Source organism: Chelonoidis abingdonii, chromosome 4 (assembly GCF_003597395.2).
Source record: "Chelonoidis abingdonii isolate Lonesome George chromosome 4, CheloAbing_2.0, whole genome shotgun sequence".
Taxonomy (NCBI): Eukaryota; Metazoa; Chordata; order Testudines; family Testudinidae; genus Chelonoidis; species Chelonoidis abingdonii.
The window spans coordinates 95,870,535-95,893,866 of NC_133772.1; the positions used below are offsets into that span (position 1 = coordinate 95,870,535).

At 40.5% G+C, this 23,332-nt stretch overlaps 1 protein-coding gene across 3 annotated transcripts in view; it reads right to left on the minus strand.

Annotated features, from left to right (window-relative positions):
- LOC116829384 (neuroendocrine protein 7B2) overlaps positions 1-23,332 on the minus strand; it is a 72,400-nt gene that overhangs the window by 38,790 nt on the left and 10,278 nt on the right. For 2 of the 3 annotated variants that reach the window (XM_032788179.2, XM_032788180.2), the window contains 4 exons: positions 21,363-21,498; positions 18,446-18,554; positions 17,839-17,986; positions 14,644-17,336 (listed from right to left, as the gene is read on the minus strand). In XM_032788179.2, coding sequence (XP_032644070.2) covers positions 15,790-17,336; positions 17,839-17,986; positions 18,446-18,554; positions 21,363-21,498 — 1,940 coding nt within the window. In that variant the 3' untranslated portion in view covers positions 14,644-15,789. Of the gene's footprint in view, positions 1-5,808; positions 6,042-7,366; positions 17,337-17,838; positions 17,987-18,445; positions 18,555-21,362; positions 21,499-23,332 lie in introns of those variants that run through there. The other variant, XM_032788185.2, reaches the window with a different exon arrangement.

Below are 23,332 nucleotides of genomic sequence, written 5' to 3' on the forward strand. Positions count from 1 at the left end.
CTGGCTAGCTGACTGACTGACGTTACTCAGAAGTTTGGAATGTCAGAAATAAATTGACAATGATGGATTAGCTGGCAGACTGTAAGAAAAATGGTCAAAGGTGTGACTTTTCACATGGATAGCGTGCGTGTGTGTGTAAAAATATACATCTACTCCTATCTGTAAATGGAGTGCTACAAATCAGTAGTAGTCTTGATTTAAATAAGAATCAATATTAACACAAATTAGCATACATATATTAGCATCCATTCAGTGACTGAATAAATAAAATTTCCTAGCGTGCATGACAGTACATTGTGTTATCTTCCAAGCTATTTGGTCAGTCCTCTGTTGTCATTACTTCTTCCTTTGAAGTATAGTCCCCTTTCATCAGCTAAAATGAACTGAAGAAGATTTATCCAAAACTGATGTAACCCCATAGTATGGCTGGCAGGTGGTATTCTAGGATTAACATGACCATTTCACCACTAGAAAGAACTAAGTATGTTACATCAGCAATACATAAAGTTTTCACCATCACATTACAATTACACACTGGGATCTCCTACAAAGCACAATATTTTGAACATACCTAATTACTATACTAAAACTAAAAAAACTGTTTTCCTAAAAACTAATGACACCAATAGAAAACAAGACCCATAACGCTGTTCCTCCCCAAATAGAAAGCACAGATATAAAAATATTATAAAATGATATATTCTTAATTACTGAATCAGTAATTGGTGTTCAAACTGCTGAAAACTACATTAATGCAATGTAAAAACTGCACAATTAAAATCACTACCAGAAACGCAATCCATGGCAATGTTAACTTGGTTGAATTGCACATTCTGTACTTCATTACTTGCATTTAAAAACAAAAACATGGCATGAGACTTATTAAGCTTTCCATTTTTTAAAAAGCAAAACCAGAAAATCCTATGTATGTGCAATACGGCCAAGTTAATTTTGTGGACAGAGCCTTAATTTGCCATAAATTTCTCTGATGCAGGCTTTTTTACTTGGTATTATCTGAATCACACATCTGAATCAACAGATCACCAAAAACAAACCTCTCCCCTCCCCTAGAAAAAAAACAAAACAACAAAAGTAAAGGCTTGATAATTATCTAACACATTTTACCAGAAGAAATGTTTGACAGGAATATCTGGCTTTAAAACATACATTTTAAATATGAATGATATTGTTCATCTTAAGAGGATTTGTTGTGTTTGCAAAAGAACAAATGAACCAGTAATGTCAATTTTAGCCACTTTAACAAAAATTAAAAATGCCATGGCAACCTGGGCAGCAGTGACCATGAGAAGATCGAGTTCAGGATCCTGATAAAAGGAAGAAAGAAGAGTAGCAGAATACGGACCCTGGACTTCAGAAAAGCAGACTTTGACTCCCTCAGGGGACTGATGGGCAGGATCCCCTGGAAGGCTAATATGAGAGGGAAAGGAGTCTAGGCAATCTGGCTGTATTTTAAAGAAGCCTTATTGACAGCACAGGAACACAACATCCCAATGTTCAGAAAGAATAGCAAATATGGCAGGCAACCAGCTTGGCTTAACAGAGAAATCTTTGGTGAGCTTAAACCCAAAAAGAAAGCTTACAAGAAGTGGAAAACTTGGACATATGACTAGGGAGGAGTACAAAAATATTGCCTGAGCATGCAGGGGTATAAATCAGGAAGGCCAAAGCACAATTGGAGTTGCAGCTAGCAAGAGATGTGAAGGGTAACAAGAAGGCTTTCTGCAGGTATGTTAGAAACAAGAAGGTGGTCAGGGAAAGTGTGAGACCCTTACTGAACGGGGGAGGCAACCTAGTGACAGATGATATGGATAAAGCTGAAATATTCAATGCTTTTTTTGCCTCGGTCTTCACAAACAAGGTCAGCTCCCAGACTGCTTGCACTAGGCAGCACAGTATGGGGAGGAGGTGAGCAGCCCTCAGTGGTGAAAGAACAGGTTAAGGACTATTCAGAAAAGCTGGATATGCACAAGTCCATGGGTCCAGATCTAATGCATCCAAGGGTGCTGAGGGAGTTGACAGATGTGACTGCAGAGCCATTGGCCATTATCTTTGAAAACTTGTGGCAATCAGGGGAGTCCCAGACGACTGGAAAAAGGCAAATATAGTACCCATATTTAAAAAATGGAAGAAGGAGAATCCGGGGAACTACAGACCAGTCAGCCTCACCTCAGTCTCTGGAAAAATCATGGAGCATGTCCTCAAGGAATACATTTTGAAGCACTGAAGGAAAGGAAGGTGATCAGGAACAGTCAACATGGATTCACCAAGGGCAAGTCATTCCTGACCAACCTGACTGCCTTCTATGATGAGATAACTGGCTCTGTGGATATGGGGAAAGCAGTGAACGTGATATATCTTGACTTTAGCAAAGCTTTTGATATGGTCTCCCATTGTATTCTTGCCAGCAAGTTAAGAGTATGGATTGGATGAATGGACTATAAGGTGGATAGAAAGCTGGCTAGATTGTTGGGCTCAACGGGTAGTGATCAATGGCTCTATGCCTAGTTGGCAGCCGGTATCACGTAGAGTGCCCCAGGGGTCAATCCTGTGGCTGGTTTTGTTCAACATCTTCCTTAATGCTCTGGATGATGGGATGGACTGCACCCTTAGCAAATTCATGGATGACACTAAGTTGAGGGGAGAGGTAGATATTCTGGAAGGTAGGGACAGGGTCCAGAGTGACCTAGACAAATTGGAGGATTGAGCAAAAAGAAATCTGATGAGGTTCAACAGGGACAAGTGCAGAGTCCTGCACTTAGGATGGAAGAATCCCATGCACTGCTACAGGCTGGGGACCAACTTGCTAAGCAGCAGTTCTGCAGAAAAGGAAGAGGGATTACAGTGAATGAGAAGCTGGATATGAGTCAACAGTGTGTCCTTGTTGCTAAGAAGGCTAATGGATTACTAGAATTGGGCTGGATTACTAGAAGCACTGCCAGCAGATGGAGGGAAGTGATTATTCCCCTCTCTTCGGCACTGTTGAGGCCACATCTGGAGTATTGTGTCCAGTTTTGCTCCTCCCTTTCCCTCCAGATAGGATGTGGACAAATTGGAGAGAGTCCAGCGAAGGGCAAAAAAAATGATTAGAGGGCTGGGGTGCATGATTTATGAGGAGAGGCTGAGGACACTGGGCTTGTTTTGTCTGCAGAAGAGTGAGGGGGAGATTTGATAGCAGCCTTCAACTACCTGAAGGGGGGTTCCAAAGAGGATGGAGCTAGGCTGTTCTCAGTGGTGTCAAATGACAGAACAAGAAGCAATGGTCTCAAGTTGCAGTGCGGGAGGTCTAGGTTAGATATTAAGAAAAATTATTTCACTAGGAGGGTGGTGAAGCACTGGAATGGGTTACCTAGGGAGGTGGAAGAATCTCCATCCTTAGAGGTTTTTAAAGCCCGGCTTGACAAAGCCCTGACTGGGATGATTTAGTTGGGGTTAGTCCTGCTTTGAGCAGAGGGTTGGGCGAAATGATCTCCTGAGGTCTCGCCCAACCCTAGTCTTCTATGAGCTTGGAATTTTAAAGTCAATATGAAATACTAAGTTTCACTAACTGTGCTGCAAGACCAAACTGCCTAGCTAACCTATAAGGAATTTTAAATGGGATGTGGAAAAGAAAGACAGACAATGGGTTTTTGTGACTTTTTTTACTCTTTCTGATGTATAAAAAAGAAACAAAATCTTGAAAGAATTCATATACACATTAGAAATTCAAGACTTGTCTACCCTATTCTCACTTGAAGTCTCTAAGGATGACTAGAGAACTGGTTTAACATCACCAGTACACAAAGTGAAATCTGAACAATTGGGAGAAGGGGTTTTTAGTCAGTCAGTTTTAAACTAGTTGTTTTTTGTTAATACCTGTTTAATTCAAAGGTGGTGGCAAACAGTTGGGAAGAAAAATGTCCTTGTTAAAAATACAAACTTCATCATCCCTGTAATTAAGGGCTAAGACACTCCAGTCCTCTGGTTGTCCAAGTAGAGGAGAGACTTGTTTTTCCTCAGATTTCAGCAAAACACAAGTATGGGGGAAAAAACAACAAAACACACGAACAAAACCACCAAAAACAACAACATAAAAAAGTAACAGTTCACCTCCACACCTTTCAGGTGCTGTGAATACATCACAAAGAAGCAAAAAAAAGCAACAGTCCCAATTTCCCCCATCATTCCCTATTACAAATTATTTAAGTGGTTTGGAAAACTACAAGTTGCCATGAAAATTTCACTAGCAGAGATACAAATGAGAGGTCTACAGGGACTGTTACAAGTGCACAATTAAAATTATTTCTACTCAGCCCCTATCCATCCAACCATACGTCATCTGTTTGGCTAGGGGATTCCTTGAAATAGGGGTGACAAGGAGAGTCATCATAGAAAAAATAGTTATATTCAGCCAGGACCGGCACCAGCGCAGCAAGCAGGTGCTTGGGGGGGCAACAGAAGAAGCAGCTGAAGAATGAAGCGGCGGCGAAGTGCCGCCGATCGCAGCTTTTTTTTTTCTTTGCGCCGCTTGGGGAGGCAAAAACGCTGAAGCTGGCCCTGTATTCAGCATTTTTGGCAAAAAAAATAGCATCAAACCATGGTAGAACACTTACTTTTGGCCTAATTGAGTGAGAGCACATTTTGTTGTCACAATCAAAGCTTTATTTTTCCACTGGCTCATCAAACCACATACTAATGTGTCTTTATTAATACGGGCTAGCCTATGTTAAATATATTTGACCATTAATTATGAACTCTGATAAAAAACAATTATGTCACAGCACAAATCTTCATAATTTTACAGTACTATTGTATTTAAAATTCCTTAAAATATCTTGCCTCTTATAAAACAAACCCTTGAGCCAGATGTTTCAAACAGTTTGCACAGTTAAAGAAAATTATGATTCAAATGAAACTTCTCACCCAAATCAGCTCAGAAATGTAGGCCAAACCCTTTGAAAAGGAACAAATGCCAAGTTCTGCTCTTCATGACAAACACTGTGGAGCTGCAGGTTAGGATCCTCAGCCCGATCCAGCCCAGGTGTCCATGGAATAGGTTTTGGCCACTATCTCAGGATATGGAGGAGAATGGTGGATATGGCCTGCTGCTCCCCAATACACAGGGTTATGGTTGACTCACTTCAGACTATATGGAAACACACTCTCCATGCCCACAGCCCACCTGTCTAGGGTGAGTTGCACAGAACTCCAACCAACACAGGAAAAATCCACCTGCATAGGGTCTCTTGTTTTTATCTTGCATGTCACTGCAGAAAGTTGTAAGCTGTTTTGGGCCATATGTGCCCGTGTAGAGAGCACCAGAATTTGGTCCTACAGAATGAATTTGCTTCACACAAAAACATAGCAACAAATATAGAGACTGGAGGTTAAACAGGGTCAGTAAATGGGGGAAACTATGCATGTTTAGTGCTCACATGTAGCATGATAGGCATATCACACTGGGGCAAGACCTTGCCAGAAACTCCCTTTTTCAGCCCTTGTAGATGAGATATCACCAAGACAACATTACTTGGTGTCCAAAGCAGGTGCACACAAACCTCCACATTCTCCTCTTGTCAATGCAGTCTATAGATTAGCACCACTGTTAGCCTCAAAAAGAAAGGGTAATTACAAAATGGAAGCTAGATTTAGGAATTTAAATCAAGGAACAATAAAGGCCCAGACTGGAGAACTGCATAGTATATGACTTTTCCAAGTCTATCAGGAACATTTGCATACACATAAAACAATTGTTCACAGCCTAAGGGAATGAAAAGAAACATAATATAATGCAACGTAGAAAACAACTACCTTCAATGCTCTGTGGACCCACTAGATTCATAGCCTGGTGTGCTGGATATTCTACTCGGGGTCTGGCAATGCCCAATTGTTCCATAACCCCATGAAGGAGTCTCTGAATATCTGCTTCGGAAACTTTATCTGGGGTCCTAGGACTGTGACTAGAAGCCAAAGCCAATCCAAATGCTAGCAAAAATACCATGTTATAAAGCAACGTAGTAGTCATTCTGATGGCCATTTTTAACCTGTGAAAATAAAATATATTAAATAGATGATAAATGATAAAGTGAGTAAAATACTGACTGCATATCTCAAATAACTTGTTAGGTCAGCTTCCATTATCAGCTAAAAGAATTTTACAAACAGGGAGGTGTAATTTTGGGGGAGAAAACTGGGAGTCAGTAAACTTAATTTCTGCATAGCATTGATTCATAGCATTTATTAATGACCTTTCTGCCATGATAAAACAAAATGGACCCACTGATTCACTTGGAAAACTGAAGGGTTAAAAATTAGCTAGGTAAAGTGAGAATGCACGGTTCTTCCTTCTCCCCTGTTTTAATTCGGTATTTTAAAGTATGTCACAAAACTAAGGTGGAATACTAGGAATTGCTCAGTTTTGTTCTGTGCTTTTCAAACTTTACTCTTCCACTTGCTCTAAGAAATGAAACACTCCCAGTTTTTTTAAAAAATGGGTAGTATAACATTTTTATCGCCCTCACAGATTGACAACCCATCACACAGGCTTCCTCTCTCTCTTCATTTCTCCCCATCTAGAACAAACAGGCTTCATTTATTCCACTTGAATATGTTTCACCAAATGGCTGCTCTGCCCGCATGAGACAGGCACAGAATCCAGTAATGTTGTTCTCTTTATAAGACTACGTTTTACACAATCTGTTTGTCCTTTTTGGTCAGCTGCTGTCATAGGAAAATGGATTGATCAGTGTATTGATTATGTTAATGAAAGTCTATATTATATACTTGCCCTGGTTTTCCAAACCAGAGACTTAAAGATCTGTTTCTCCCTTTATGGTATTTTCGCCCTAATATAATAATGTACAGTAAAATGGCTTTGAGCCCTGAGGTAATAATGGCAGAGAAATCCCACCTAAAAAATATTGGAAAGAGAGAGAGAGATTCTCTTCCTCCCTGCGTGTGGCTCCAGAATGCCCCACATCCCTGCTCTGTCACTTGATCTCCAGCTCTTCATCCCTCTCACTAGCAACAACCTTGGGCATTTGAAAGAAAAACGGACCCTTTCAGGCTACTAGATAGATAAGAGGTAAATCTACCTTCCTCCTGTGTATGTCTGTCTGTCACGCACGCACAGCCTGTGCCCTTCCTCTCCGACCCCCGTAGAATCCTAAACTTAGAACGCCCCCGAAAGCCCTCGCGGATTATTCCCTGTGCGCAGCGGTCACCACATCCGCACGGCTGAGCAGCATCGGGGTAAGAAACCCCTGCCCCTCCCCCGCGCCCCACCCAACCCTTTCAGCCCGCTCCTATGGCTGCAAGCAGCCAGGGGGGCCGCCCCGGCTGAGGCAGCGGCGAGATGCGCGGCACTCACCGCCCGGCGCTGGGGAAGGCAGCTCTCGCTGGGCAGATGTAGGGTGGCACCGGCTGACTGAGGCGCGGAGCAGAAGGAGGCGGTGGCCTGAGCTGTGACCATTCATGCGCAGTGCCAGCCCCCTTCCCCCGCCTCGCCTGGTCCCTGCGGCAGGTGCGGAGGGAAGGTTGTCATGTCAGCAGCATCCATTTCAGCGAGAAGCTGCCGCACAGGGACATAGCAGGGCCAATCGGCTCCCTCGACACACACAGGGCAGCCTAAGCACCAAGCACCCTCTGTATACACCACACTGTGTGGGGGTCATGCAGGCCAGACATACAAGAGCTGACTTCCCCCAGTTACCCACCCAAAACGGTGAAGTGTGCAATCATTCAGTCACACACATACCACACACGCACACCAACTGCATGGTGCAAACAACACAAACCAGTGGGTGAAATTCTGGAGATAGGTAACAAATCCATGATATGAAGCAAATAAAAAGGAAGTTAGATGCATTATATAACAGGATATTTCTTGATTACTACCAAAGGAAATGGCAGAAACCCAAGATTACTTAAATCTTAACTGGACAAATTAGAGTAGATCTCAGTCTTGCAGGGGGGAGGGAGTACATGGTGTGATTGAGAATTTTCCACAGCCAATTTATGTGGGTCTATAGTATTTTGCATGTAATGGCATTAAATGTCATGTGAAATTAGTGCATTAATTCTAATAGAATCCTACAAAACTCCACGTGAAATGGAAAATTTGAAGGAGAATGGTAATTTGGCAGAGTGAATGTAGAAGCATCCTTATATTTGTGGAGTATTCTGGATATTGAGATAAGAAAGGCCTTTGGGGTGAGGGAGGGTATTATCATAGCCCCTAGAGCCTTCTCTGAAGGTCTTTATTTGCCTGGTCAGCTGCCACCCCTTGATGGCTACTTTAGACTAGCTGAGAACCTGAAACAATGTTGCCACAGGCAAAGACTCTGGCAGTCGAGTTGTGAAGCTTTATGCCACTCAGCCTCCATAACTGGAGGCACGGCATAAAGAGCGTAGCAAGATGTTTTTCCATACTTCCATTAACTTATTTTAATTTTCTTTTGGGGGCAGGTTGCGTTGTATGGAGGGTCCTACCTTTCCCTTAAGAAAGCATGGGGGAATTTGGTTCAGTTCACAAACCTTCTCACAGGTGGTGAGGTAGGCATCTATATCTCCCTCCCGGAATAAGGCCAACAATTTAGCCCCTATTGTCCCTGCAAGGTAGGCACCCCAATGGTCTCTCCCCACTTACCATTCTCTGTTGTCTCTCATTCCTCTGCTTCTCCATGTGCAGTTCAAGTTGTTGCTGCTCTTCATTATCCTTGTTCATTTCCCCATTCTCTGCTAGTACCCAGGGCCTCAATCTCCAGACTCTGCTTCTCTACATAGAGCCTCTCTGCATCTAGCTTTAGCCTTTGCCACTCCAACGTCAAAGATCGGGAACTGGCCCATGCAGATATCCGGCTGCTGTGGCTAGTAGCTACTGTTCTTGGGCTCTCTTAGACTCCTACCTGGGTGCTGACCTCAGCTCTAGGCCCAATCATCCTGCTTCAGCCATGCGATCAGCTGTGCCTTAACTTCACAGTGCTTAGCCCTCTCACCCACACAGCTCAGCTGTGTCTTTCTTAGGGAGGTGGGTATAGGCCATTTTCTTGCTATTTCTTCTGTTTTTAGTGCTGCGAGTCACTTATTGCAAAATACGCTTGGTACATTAAGTAACCAGCCTTTGCTTCCGGTCACATATCCACAGGGTCTAGTCCAGTGGAGGTTCCCAAACTTTAATAATCTGTGAATCCCTTCCACTAAAATGTCAAGTCTCGCGAACCCCTTCCTAAAAATGAATATTTCCAGAGATTTTCTCCTTTACCTGAGTATAAACTATAAAAGCAGTGATCTTGGAAATATGAAATTTGTTTATGACATGCTTATTGCATACTATTTATTATTTCTCATTACAGCATTTTTATTACATTATGAAAACAGCAACACTCTTCCAAGAATTCACCTTGTATCACTTTGAATAAGCCTGTTATAAGACAAGGCTCCTATGTTTCATCAAGGAGTATTAGATGTGAAATGGCATGAAGGTATTTAAGAAGCCAACTCAAAGAGTTCTTCCTACACAAGCATTCAGGTCGTGAGCAGTCCAGGCAAACAACTCATGTTACAACAAAGCTTAAACTTGTTCTTCATAATAATTTTTAAAAACAATACTAGTTGCCTATTTCATTTTAAAAACAGCAAAAAAATATCCATCCCCCTTTCCATTTCTTATAAGGAGTCTTAAAGTTTAAATCTCCTCAGTGTGATAGATATGCTTGCTTTGATCTGCTTAGTTCTTGGAAGTCCAGGGGCTTCGGGCTGCTGGCCCAGTGCTGCCTGGGGTCCCTAGGGACAGCTCTGTCTGCCGTTAGAGGATTCCTCCCCCCCCCCCCCCGCAAGGGCTCCCTGTAACATTTCACGAACCCATTTGGGAACCACTGATCTAGTCTGTACCTCAGCCTGTCACCAGTCTCTTGGGAGCGACCCCTTTAACGTGTCTGGCTCCAAGGACCTACACTGTTCTATAGGGGCAGGACTGGGGCCTCCAAGACTCAGACTGGATCTTTGGTGCCAGAGATCCTTGTTTCTCTCTGTGGCTCCCTGCAGTTAATCCAGACTCCTGCAGGGGGGTTATGCTGTACCCCTTCAATGCTCCCAGTATTTACAGCAACACAAGCAGCCATTCCAAAACAAGGTAACTATTTATTAGTCACCCAGCACACTGAACCTGGAAGTCCTTAGGTTAGCAAAGAGAGGCAGCAGTTATGCCACAGTCCATCCAACTCAAGCTGCAGTGGATCCCTCCCTCACTTTGGCTCCTTGGCCCCTGTGCCCAGGTCAGAACTTCCAGCCTCTTCCAGAAACCTAGTCTTTATCGTCCCCTGGTCACAGTTCAGTCCTTTTCTCCCCTAGGTTGGGGCATATTGAGTTCACATTTCCCCCCTTCCCCCCACCCTCATGCTTCCTGCTATTATCATCATCAGCGATCCCTTGATTCAAGGATGATCTCTACCACGGATTTACATATGGGGCCTGTGATGACTCAGGTATCTGATCCTGGAACCACAGATCTGCCCGCAGTAGAAACAGACATTTCCCTAGCAGGCCAGCTGCCTGCTGGGAGAAAGTTCTCTTTTTTCTTCCTTCTCTTCCTTTTCAGCTTTGAAGGCAAGGCGCTTCTCCTGGAAGCAGGCCACTGCCTGATGGAGGACGTGGCACCATTGGGATCGGTTGGTGGCTTACTCCTCCCAACTTATGATGTCCACATCAGTTTTCTTGAGATATGCTACAAAGACACACTGAAAGCGTTTCCTCTGACAACCATGGGATTTCTGACCATGTGTGAGCTGACAGTCGAGGAGTTGTTTTGGGAGGCAAGAGTCTGGCATCTGCACACAATGTCCAGCCCAGCAGAAATGGTGCATGAAGATCATTGCTTCAATGCTGGTGACTTTGGCTTCACTGAGGATGCTGGCGTTAGTGCAGCAATCTTCCCACTTGATGCGAAGAATCTTCTGGAGGCATCATTGGTGGTACCTCTCCAGCCTCTTGAGGACCTGTCGATAGGTCACTCAGGTTTCGCATCCATAAAGGAATGTAGGAATAACAATTGTCTTATACACCTGGATCTTGGTGCCCTGCCGTAGATCCTGTTATTGACTGTCAATTCATAAATCATTGGAGCTTGCATTGTCTCTTTAGATCCCTTGTTGATCTGGATCGGTTTCAGCCAGTTCCTTAACAACTCAAAGGAGGATCTCATTCATTCCCCCTCATCTGCCCTGACAGAAGCACCATTTAAGGAGGGCAGGGGCGCACCTGCCCACCCTCCCCGAGTTTTGTACCAGAGGTCTGCTTGTAGCCCATACCCCGGCCAGAGCTCTTACCTGCAGCACAGTGCAGCAAGGTCTCCTCCTCCAGAAGCTGGGGTTCTCCAGCTACTGCCACTGCGGTCAGTTTCTGCTGCGCTAGCTCACTCATTATGCCTGCTTGTCTGCCTCCACCAATCAGCTGCTGAGATGATAGGGAGCAACTTAACCGGCCTGGGGCAAAGAGAAGGGGGTTGGTCCCTGGGAGGGGTAATGACCAGGGCCTCTGCAGGTGGGGAGGGGGTCAGTCAGCATGGGAGTGGGAGCACAGGGGCCCCAGTGGTGGTGGTGGGAAGAACACAGGGAGCACAGAGCCCCCAGGCCTGGGGAGGGGGAAGGGGAGTCAATCTCCAGGAAAAGAGAGCTGAGGGCATACAGCTGGCCCCTGAGGGAGTAATGAGTGTGAGAGGAGCAGCTGAGGGGGAACAGTTCCTGGGGCAAGGATCCTCAGGGAATGGGGAGCTAGGAGCAGGTAAGTGGGTCTTGGAGTCAGTTTACCCTCATAGACTTTAAGGTCAGAAGGGACCATTATGATCATCTAGTCTGACCTCTCAAAGAAGCAGGGAGCACCCCCTACTTCTCTTTGAGAAGACACTGGGGCCAGACCTTTCTGGTCGAGAGCCATCATGGCCAGCAGTGGTTGCAGCTTCAAGGACAGGTGTGTGTCCATGCTGTGCTTCAACTTCTGCCAGCAGGTGCTAAGCTTGTGGGGGATGAAGGCTGTGCTACTGGCCACTACAAAGATTGCTGTAATCCAGACATCCTACACCCAGGTAAGCCCCCTTCAGCTACCACCAGTGGGCATCTCAACAGCTGACTAATGTTACAGTAGCCCCTAAAGACTTAATCAGTAGTCCTCCATTGCGCTAGACACCATACCATCGTTAAGGTAGCCCAGTTCCTGCCCCACAGATCTCAGTCTAATTCTTATAATTCCCTGTGGTAGGCAGGCAGACAGACAGGCAGGCAAGTATAATTATTTCCATTTTACAGCAATAGGAACCAAGGCACAGCATCCAAACAGAAAATTTGTTTGCTTTCTGCACTGCTTGTGACCCAGAGTGAAAATTTTCTTAATTATGAGAAACTGAAAATTGCAGATTCACGAAGCACCTAATTTTAGTGATCTGGATAGAGAAACCAAAGTTGCCAAGAAGCACATTGCGCATGCACACACAAAAGTACTTCAATTTTTGAATTCTGGAACGTTCTCAATGACTTACCAAGGGGTTACCAGCCTGCTGTGTACTGTAGATAGTGGGGTGAACCATCCAGTTTCTACAGCATCAAATGAGAGGTACTTCTCTGTGCTCAAGAGAGTAAAAGACTACTTAAGATCCACAATGGGAGATTAGCGACTTGCTAATTTTAGCCTAAGTGCCTGTGAATGTGAAGCTTCAAAACACTTAGATATCAACAAGACCATTGACAGTCTTGTCAAGATGAGACCACAGTATTATTATCCATTGTTTTAGCTCGTCTGAAGTGTTATTTGTTTTCAATAATTTATTTACCTTTAAACATATCTGGAACAAATTAAGTCTAATTCTTCTCTTCACAATTTTGAACATAAGCCATTTAAAAATACAATTGCAGGAGTAAAAACATTTTAAGCAGATTTTATTTCTCTGCTAAAGATAGCGTACAAAGTATCAAAGCTGTGTTTCTGATATCTATGTTAAGGCTCTAAAAAACGGATACCACGAGGCTTGGGATTACGAATATCTTGCTGTATTATCTCCTGATTGTTCTAAATCGAAGTTTAAATTTCAAGTTTTCCAGTGCCTAAGTAGCCCTTGGAATCACAGTTAAAGTTGCCCCTGTACCAAAATCTGAAATGGCACCGAGAGCAAACAATCCTTTTTCCCCACCAGACAGCAATACAACATGTAGAAAACTGAAGCACACAAACTTTGTAAAAGTATCATAAAAAGTTCCCACTTCACCACATCTGGGTTTTATCATCTTCAGTGTGCCAAATACAGTTTAATGGCACCCAGCAAAGCAATAAATTGTCCGTAAGCAGCATCTGGCTGAGTAGGACATAGAAAAGGCCTAGAGCTAGATAAAGCAAAAGAGGCTGGGAGAAGCAACCATATTTGTGGCAAATTTGAATCTCTCCCCCTTTGAATGTGCAGGTACCAGATTTGTTACATGTAGCCAGGATATTGCAACTCTTAAAAATCTATCCAGAAGCAGATGAAAAAGCTGGCACTTTACCAGATGTCCTTCAATGGCTGCCTGTGAGTTTGAGTGAAATCTAAGGCCTGGTCTACTTTGGGGGGTGGGGGTGGGGTGGGGAAAATCAATCTAAGATACGCAACTCCAGCTACGAGAATACCGTAGCTGAAGTCGACATACCTTAGATCGAATTAAAAATTACTTACTTCATGTCCTTGCGGCACTGGATCGATGGCTGCCGCTCCCCAGTTGACTTTGCTTCCACCTCTCACACTGCTGGAGTTCAGCAGTCGATGGGAGAGCGATTTATCGCATCTACACTCCATGTGATAAATTGATCCCCGATAGATCGACTGCTGAACTGGGCAATTAAAAACAGGCTAGTGCTAGCTAACTCAGGTTCAGGGGTGGTTTAACTGCAGTGTAGACATTTGGGCTCAGATTGGAGCCCATGCTCTAGGACCCTGTATGGTGGGACAGTCCTGTAGCTCAGGCTGCAGCCTGAACCTGAACATCTACACTGCAGTAAAACAACCACTTAAGCCTGAGTCAGTTAGCACAGGCCAACCCTGTGTGTCTAACTGGGGTGCACACATACCCTAAGAAGTTGAGGGCTCTGTAGGCTAGAACTCAAGGGCCTGAAACTTAGGTACTTGACTATATACTTCTTGGCCCATAGCTGCCTCTTGCACTTGTGAGTACTTACTTGTGCTCCAGCCATCTTGCTATAAAAGAGGGTGCTGCTAGGGCAGTCAATAAAAAGGCTATTTAGCTTTGGACCTCACTCCTCTCCATAAGCTAAAAGAGCCCAAATCTGTTGAAGTTTAGAACACAGCGAGAAGCATATCTATTCTCCCTGGCTTTTAGAGAGAGCACAGCATTAGGAGAATGAGGACTTTTCATGCCCTATTTTCTGCCAGACTTTTGGTGGTCAGAGGTTTGGTGAAAATGATGGACTTGTAAAAATTGTGTTTTTAAGTATAGTCAAGAGGATGTAGAGCCCTGGATAGGACTTTTTTTTTTTTTTTTTTTTTTAAAGTACACAGAAACTATGACAATGTCTCAAATGTCCTTAGTCTTTTTTTCTGTAGGATATGGAATCAGTGTGATAGAAAGAACATTCACAAACAGACAGAAAAAAAGCTTTTAGACTCAAAGCCAAGCACATACCAAAATCTCTTAAATTCTGCCAGCAAACAAGCTACACATACGGAAATCAGTAATGGAAAAGTTTCAAGTTTTTACTCTTAAATAATTTTACAACAAATATGACAGACACAAACAGTTTTTATGCTAAAACAAATGTAAACATCTGTTTGTGCAAATGAACTTTTAACAGTATGGCTTTTTACTTTTGTCTTCCATTATTTCAGTGACAGTGTTCTTTAATCTACTTTTGCATCATATGATTAGCTACATAAAATTGCTCCAGAAAAAAATAGCCTCATACATGCTATTAACTTAACATTATTTTACAGCTTGACTGCAAATGAAGATATCAGGTAAACAGAACACACCCATGCTGCCAAGTGTACTGTACAAACATTTTTAATACTTCAGTATCTAATTGCATATTTGTTTTCCATATGCTCAACCATTTCTCCAATTTGTGTGCACACATGCTTAGATAGGAATATATCTGCATAGACAAAAAATGTACCCATCTAGTGGGAAAAATGCCACAGGTACCCCGACCTACACCAAAAGCAATATATACTCTGGCCACACAGGAACTGGAGCAGTAGTGAAGTCTATACTGATACTGAAGTTTGAACACTGACAAATCTTTTTGACTGTAGTGTTTTAACACATTTAGAGAATTAAGACAAGTACAGTAAATGGAAAAGTTTCATGTTTTGATGGTCAGCAATAAGCCATTTTGCTTTTAGATGTATTGGTTTTGTTTTTAAATATCTAGCAATTGTCTCAAAGAAATACTACTACCCTTTTGACTGGAAGCGGCAAGATTTTGAAATGCTTCAGGCTTGCCTGTTATTTCTAAAAAGATCTGACTCAGGTGTCTGAGACAGTGATACATAACCTATTGTAACTTATTTGTATAAGTTTTTAAACTAGATTTTTCTAATTTTTAAAAATCTAGTCAAAATTAAAATAAGCAGCTGACTAGTAATCATAAGAAGCTAAAGTAAATGGAAAAATACAGAGAATAAAGTTTACTTGTACAAGTTAAGAAGAAAAAAATCCTATTTTACAAAAAAGCAGAACTAAGAATCTCATACAGACAATTTTCTCACAGTATGTTAAGGTAGTTCTAGAACAATTAAGTCAACAGTCAAATTAGTACTTATAAGTCTACAGGTTTAGCAGTTGGCAGGAGTTTTGCTTTTGATATTGGATTCTTTGGAGATCCCCTGTATCGAGACTTTTCTTTTCCTGTAACACTTTTCCCGAGGGTACTTTTATCTGGTGTAGCAATCGGAATGTTTATACTAGAGTTCATTTTTACAGCAGGTTTTGGTGCTTCATGATTGGTTAGATCTTCTAGAACAGATTTTGATGGGTTACCAATAGTCACTTTCTGTTTACAGATTCTAACTGTTTTCACAGAAGCATCAGCCTGCTCTAGCGGATTTATCAGTTTTGAAGATTTGCATGCCAAGTCTAGTTCAGATGATGTAGAAACTTGTGCGTGTGTAGTTTCACAATAGAGCAATGAAACTGTGGAATTCTTTGAGAACTTTTCTGTACACGAGGATAGTGCAGTATCATAGCTTACTGATTTAACAAGAGGAGAACAAACATCACCAGGTTTTGCCAACTTACAGCTTACAGATTGTCTGTTAGAGTCTAAGAGGGAGTTTATCCTTCTTACAGACTGGCGGACAGGAGTACGTTGAAACTTAAGAGGTGGTTTAGTTTTGCTTGCAGAACATGGATCATTTAATGAAAGTTTGTTGAACCAGTGTACATGGTCAGAAACCTTTCCATGGTCAGAAACTGGTAAAGTTTTAGGTGCAGTATTACCATAACCTCCAGTCTGCAAGTTCTGTTTGCCAGGTCTGTTTCTAGACTCCAACAACTTCGAGACAGGGAGCTCCCTGGCAGCAGGAGGCTCAGTATTATCTTTTTCTGAATTACAGGACTTCAGCTCGTAATCTTCAGCAACTCTTTCTGATTGTTCCAGTTCCTCACCTTCTTTTCTTCTGAGGGAAGCTATTTTCTTTAAATTATCTTTTGAATAACTGTTCTGAAAAGTCAATCTGTCCTCTCTGGACATTACCTGAGGCACACTAAATTCTGGTTCATCTTCCATGCCCAATTTGTGTGTGTGAAGTTCAATCTCGATAGGATTTTGGAAGCAGTTTTCCTCCACAACCTTGATTTCATCTTTACTTGATTGATATTTGTTAGTGGCATAAGATTTATTAGCAAACTGGTTAAACTGATCCTTGGATTTTTCAGCTGCAGTTTCAACAAGGTCCTTCTCTGGACAGGGAATTTCAGTTAACTTTTCTTCTATTAAATCTGATACAGAAGACTTTGCATCATCTATTAAATTTTGAAGATTGCTTCCAGATTCAGAAAATGCTTTTTTAATTTTAAATAATGTTTCTGTAGTCAAGTTATTCTCATCCTCCCTTAGATTATTATCTTGCTTATGATTTGCAGTAGTGGACCTGAAGTCATCTGGAATGGCAGGTGGCTTTCCAACTACAAGAACAGGTTCTGAAAAACAGCCTTCTGTTTCAAGATATCCCATCAGACTTGCCTCATTGTTGCTGGTGCCGTGAGAATCTGTAATACTAGGTCCATTCCAAGACATTCGGTAATTTGCTTTATCACATTTTGGAGTTAGCAAGTTCTCCTCCGACTTGCTCATTATTTGTGAACCTTGAAATAAGTTTGATAGAATTATTTGCTTAAAATATTGGTTAGCCTTAGTATTCATAGAACATTAACTAAACCAGACAAAAAAAAACCTCTTGCCGATAACTCAAGTTATTAAAAAAACATTACGAGTTTAAAGGCCATGCCATTTACTGAAATTGAGACTTATTATTTTCTTTCAAAAGAGATGAAAGTCCTTCATAAACAGGTTACAATATTAAAGAGAGCAATTAGGTTCAAATGTCAAAGAAGCAAGGCACATAATGCAAATATTTGTTTTTATAGATTAAAAAACTAGTCTCTAAATAGCTAATATAAATTATCTGTTGGTTCCTAAGAACCTTTAATATTGTCTAACTGCTTTTCACTTTACCAGCTCACTTTCAGTGCCTTCAGTAACTAAAGATATCAAAACAATCATTAGGCTTTTAAGCTATCCTTCCCCCCACAAAAATACAAGTTCTCTTTTTTTAGTTATATTCAGCAAGTATTGCAAGACATTTACCTTTATTTGAGAATTTTTCACTGACACAGGTGCTGAAAAGTGTATCTGTCTTTACAGATTCAGCTCTGATTTCCAAGTCTTGTTGACTTGCAAGTCGCCGGCCAATATTTTCAGATCCTTTACCAACTGGACATCCAGTTAAAACATTCTTGGGGGGGGAGGAAAAAAAGAAAACTAATCTTAATTTTTTTAAAAAGCTGAACATGGGGAAGTCATTTACATCTTCTCTTACTTTCTAGGCCTTTTTCATTTTGACATCTGCAATTCAGGAAATACTTTTCCAATTTGCAGCAACTGCTAAAAGTGAACTTCTTAAATATTAATTCAAAATAATTTTAGTAGGTCAGACCTGGTTTTACAGTTCTGGACCGTATAGTATACGGAACTCTACACTTGTCCCTAAATATTAATTGGTCTTTCTTGAAAATAAATATATGTCCTAAAAAGGTTTTCAAAATTTTCTCTTTAGCAGATCCCTAAAAAAATTTCAAATAGAGGTGCAAACCCCTTTGGAAATCTTAGGCTTAGTCTGCAAACCATAGGCGGAAAACCACTCCCATAGAATAAGCTACAAGAAAGATTAATAGGATAATAGAAGTGTACTTACTACATCTTTGCTGCTTTTTCCCAGACTAAATTTCAGACGTAATGACCTGCGAACCATTTCTTTTCGGCTAATCTTTGGAGAGAAGCAACCAGTTTTTCCTGATTCAACTCTGAAAAGTTGATTTTTTTTTTTTTTTTAGAAGTGCATGGAAAGATAAATTCAGTATATTCTTTTCTTTACAATTTATATTCTTCTACACCCTTTATTTTGAACAGTAGAGCTTCACAGAAAGAAATCTGGTAAGCATAAATAAAATAATTTAAAATACTAAAAAAAAAAAAAAGACCAATGAGGTTCTATTAAAATACTGTGTAAAGTTCTGACACTAACAAGGTGATGCTCAAGAAACTCAACGAGTACAAAGAGCAAATAGAGTAATACAAAAAACTCCAAGATCTTTATTAGGGCTGTCAAGCGATTAAAAAAAATTAATTGCGCTGGTAAATAGAATACCATTTATTTTAAATATCTGTGGATGTTTACTATATTTTCAAGTATATTAATTTCAATTACAACACAGAATACAAAATGTGCAGTGCTCAGTTTATATTTATTTATTACAAATATTTGCACTGTAAAAAACAAAAATTGTATTTTTCAATTCACCTCACACAAGTACTGTAGTGCAATCTCTATCATGAAAGTTCAACTTACAAATGTAGAATTATGTACAGAAAAACTCCATTCAGAAATAAAACAATGTAAAACTTTAGAGTCTACAAGTCCACTCGGTTCTACTTCTTGGTCTGCCAATCATTCACACAAACAAATGCTGCTTCTTGTTTACAATGTCACCTGAAAGTGAGAACAGGCATTCGCATGACACTTTTGTAGCCGGCGTTGCACAGTATTTAAGTGCCAGATGCGCTAAAGAAGGGGTTGGCAACCTTTCAGAAGTGGTGTGCTGAGTCTTCATTTATTCACTCTAATTTAAAGGTTTAGCTTGCCAGTAATACATTTTAACATTTTTAGAAGGTCTCTTTCTATAAGTCTATAATGTATAACTAAACTATTGTTGTATGTAAAGTAAATAAGGTTTTTAAAATGTTTAAGAAACTTCATTTAAAATTAAATTAAAATGCCGAGCCCCCCGGACCAGGGCCAGGAAGTGTGAGTGCCACTGAAAATCAGCTCGTGTGCCACCTTCGGCACGCATGCCATAAGTTGCCTACCCCTGCGCTGAAGATTCATATGTCCCTTCATGTTTCAACCACCATTCCAGAGGACATGCTTCCATGCTGATGATGGGTTCTGTTTGATAATCCAAAGCAGTGCGGACTGACACATGTTCATTTTCCATCATCTGAGTCAGATGCCATCAGCAGAAAGTTAATTTTCTTTTATGATGGTTTGGGTTCTGTAATTACCACATCAGAGCATTGCTCTTTTAAGACTTCTGAAAGCATGCTCCATACCTTGTCCCTCTCAGACTTTGGACGATATTCAGATTTTTAAACCTTGGGTCGAGTGCTGTAGCTATTTTTAGAAATCTCACATAGGTACCTTCTTTGCATTTTGTGAAATCTGCTGTGAAAGTGTTCTTAAAATGAACAACGTGTGCTGGGTCATCATCCGAGAGGGCTATAACATGAAATATATGCAGAATGCATGTAAAACAGAGCAGGAGACATACAATTCTCCCCCCAAAGAGTACAGTCACAAATTTAATTGGCGCATTATTTTTGAAATGAACATCAGCAGCATAGAACCACATCCTCTGGAATGGTGGCAGAAGCATGAAAGGGCATACAAATGTTTAGCACGTCTGGCAAGTAAATAAATACTTTGCAATGCCAGCTACAAAAGTGCCAGGCAAACACCTGTTCTCACTTTCAGGTGACATTGTAAATAAGAAGCAGGCACCAGTATCTCCCGTCAATGTAAACAAATTTGTTTGTCTTAGCAATTGGCAGTATAAGAAGTAGGACTGAGGGGACTTGTAGGCTCTAAAGTTTTATACAGTTTTGTTTTTGAGTGGTTATGTAACAAAAAAAATAATCTGCATTTGTAAGTTATACTTTCACGATAAAGAGATTGCACTTCAGTACTTGTATGAGGTGAATTGAAAAATACTATTTCTTTTGTTTATAATTTTTTACAGTGCAAATATTTGTAATAAAAAATATAAAGTGAGCACTGTGCACTTTGTATTCTGTGTTGCAGTTGAAATCAATATTGAAAATGTAAAAAACCAGCCAAAAATATTTAATAAATTTCAATTGGAATTCTATTGTTATAAGTGCAATTAATCATGATTAATTTTTTTAATCGCAATTGACAACCCTAATCTTTATTCCCGAAAAAGGAATTAACATTTGTCTGCTTTAGAAATGGATGTGACTGAAGTATGATGTACTGAAAATACAGAAACAGAGGGACATATTAAAAAGGCGTCAGGACCTACCAAGAACTGAAATAAGCAATTAAGAAGTAAACAATTCCTTGACAATGGACAGTCTTAAAAAAATACTTTTAAAGCTTATTAGATTTTTTTTAAATACTTCCACTATCCCCAAAGAATCAGTGTCTTTAAAATACTAAAAAGTAAAAAGCTAAAATTTAGTCATAATTCTAGTTAAACTGGACAAGAGAAAGGAACTTGACTGATTATTCAATTTTTTTTTTCAAGTATATGCGCATGCGTACATGAATGCTTTAGTCCATGTTCATTTCAACACAAAACCCAAATGTAATGGCAGTTTGGTATGGACACTTGGCCGCTAAGACCTGGCAGATCACCAATTCACTTTACATGTGGAAGGACATGATCTTTTCAATATAAAAACTTAAAAATAATAATAATAATGTTGAGATTATCTTATCCATAAGACAGAAAAGGGCAATCCTTTTTTGTTTTCCTTTTCAATTTACTTTTAACAGTGTGCACTCTTAGCTTCCATGAATTAAGACAAGTTACCTGTAAATTTTTTTGCTTGCAATTCTTTTACTTCTTCGATTTCCCGTATTAGATAGATGCTTTTCACTGCTGACTGAGGGAGACAGTGAACTCTGAGATGACTCGAGAGAGACACAAGGGCTTGCTTCAAACTGAGCTACAGGAATAATAATAATAATTAAAAAAAAAAAAGTCAGCTGTACATGATAAACAGGTTCTTGTTTAGGTGGTGTGTTTTTATGTTAAAATAAAAACTTCTAATGCCACTTTTTTTTTTAAAAAAAAGCAAGTGTCTTATTTTCACCTTGACCATTAGCAACTAAGAGTTAAAAAAACAAAAACAAAAACCCACAAAAAAATCATTTGTTCAGTACAATGTTCTTGAGAACTGACACAGAAACAATTCTGTTTGCTTGTAGTCTTACATAAAAGAAGAGGGGGAATTCACCATATGCAAAAACAACCTTTGTTTTGACACTGAGAGGTGGGACAACATGTATGCTGCTGGTGTCATATCTTAAATTATTTCCATACGGATTAGTTAGAAGATCATTGTTCAAAAGTTGTCAATATTAAATAAAACACAATCAAAAATTAAAGTTTTTGTTTTAAGATTAAAAATGACAAGAGGCACTCTTGATCTTTGACAATACTAGATCAAGTAAAAGTTCTACAACACTTAGCCAGAAGAGAGTTTTTTAAAAGTATAATAATGAAGGATATGGTATTTTATCCATCAGCCTGCACAGAAAGCTGAGCTGTGTTGCTATCATCTTCTAAAACATTAGCACTTAGCTGTACTTCACAGAAGATATGATTAACTTAAGAATCTTCACTATTTATGCTAACACTTAGTGCCCTGTTCCTGCTCTGTAAGATCACAACACAATGACAAAGAGGTTAGAAGAACAGGAATAGGTAGTTTATATGTAATTCAACTCAGCTCACAATAAGCAGCCTAATAAGAGAGTGGGTCTTTATTAAAGATTTAAACATAGCCAGGATAGTGGTCTTGCAGATAAACTCAGATTGTAACATGCAGTGACACAGAATAAGGCAGAGGTGATTGTGATAGAAAAACTGACAAACCTGGAACAACTAGCCTGGGAACACAGGCAGTATGGAGGAGATGAGGTCAATGCAAGCTTGACAAGGGAAGAAAGTACAGTGGGGCAAATTTAAGAATAGCTTTGAAGCTGAGGACAAGAGGGTTAAATTTGAAGCAATAGAAAATAGGGAGACAGTGGAAGGATTCAGAAGAAAGATTACTTTAGCAGCTGCATTTTGTACACCGTAAAAGACAATGGTATGTTTAGGAGACCACAGAGAGGAGAATGCAGCAATATTCTAAGCAAGATATGAGAGATTTGACTATGACTAAGATATATAATTTAAGGAGAGAAAAAAAGTAAAAAAAAAAAACCAAAACCTGGATTACAGGAGCGAGTAATGGGAAAGATGGTTGTTTTGTGAATAGTGAAATACAGAAGGCTGGGGAGGGAAGAAAAGGAATTCTGTTTTGGCCATTTCAGGTAGATGTTCAGAATGCCTAAGTCTTGAAGTCCTCGACTTTCATTGGGTGCTTTTGAAATCTACCTTTCAAGCTTGTAACAAGACGTTCAAGAGGAGCTGCTACAGAGACAAGCAGAAATTGGATGGATAGAGACAAGTCAGTTATGGATACATAGATATCAGAGAGTTATCAGCACAGATCATAAATGAAGCAACGTGACCTGATAAGATCTCCCACAGACAAGGTGAAAAGCGCAAGGAATCAAGGTAATTAAATTGATATTTGAATGCAATTGCTCTTCTATGGACTACCCACTAAGAGCAATAGATTTCAAGTCATTAACAGCACAAACTAAGGGCTTGGCTACACTGGCACTTTACAGCGCTGCAACTTTCGCGCTCAGGGGTGTGAAAGAACACCCCCCTGAGCGAGCGCTGTAAAGCGTCAGTGTAATTAGGGCAGCAGCGCTGGGAGCGCG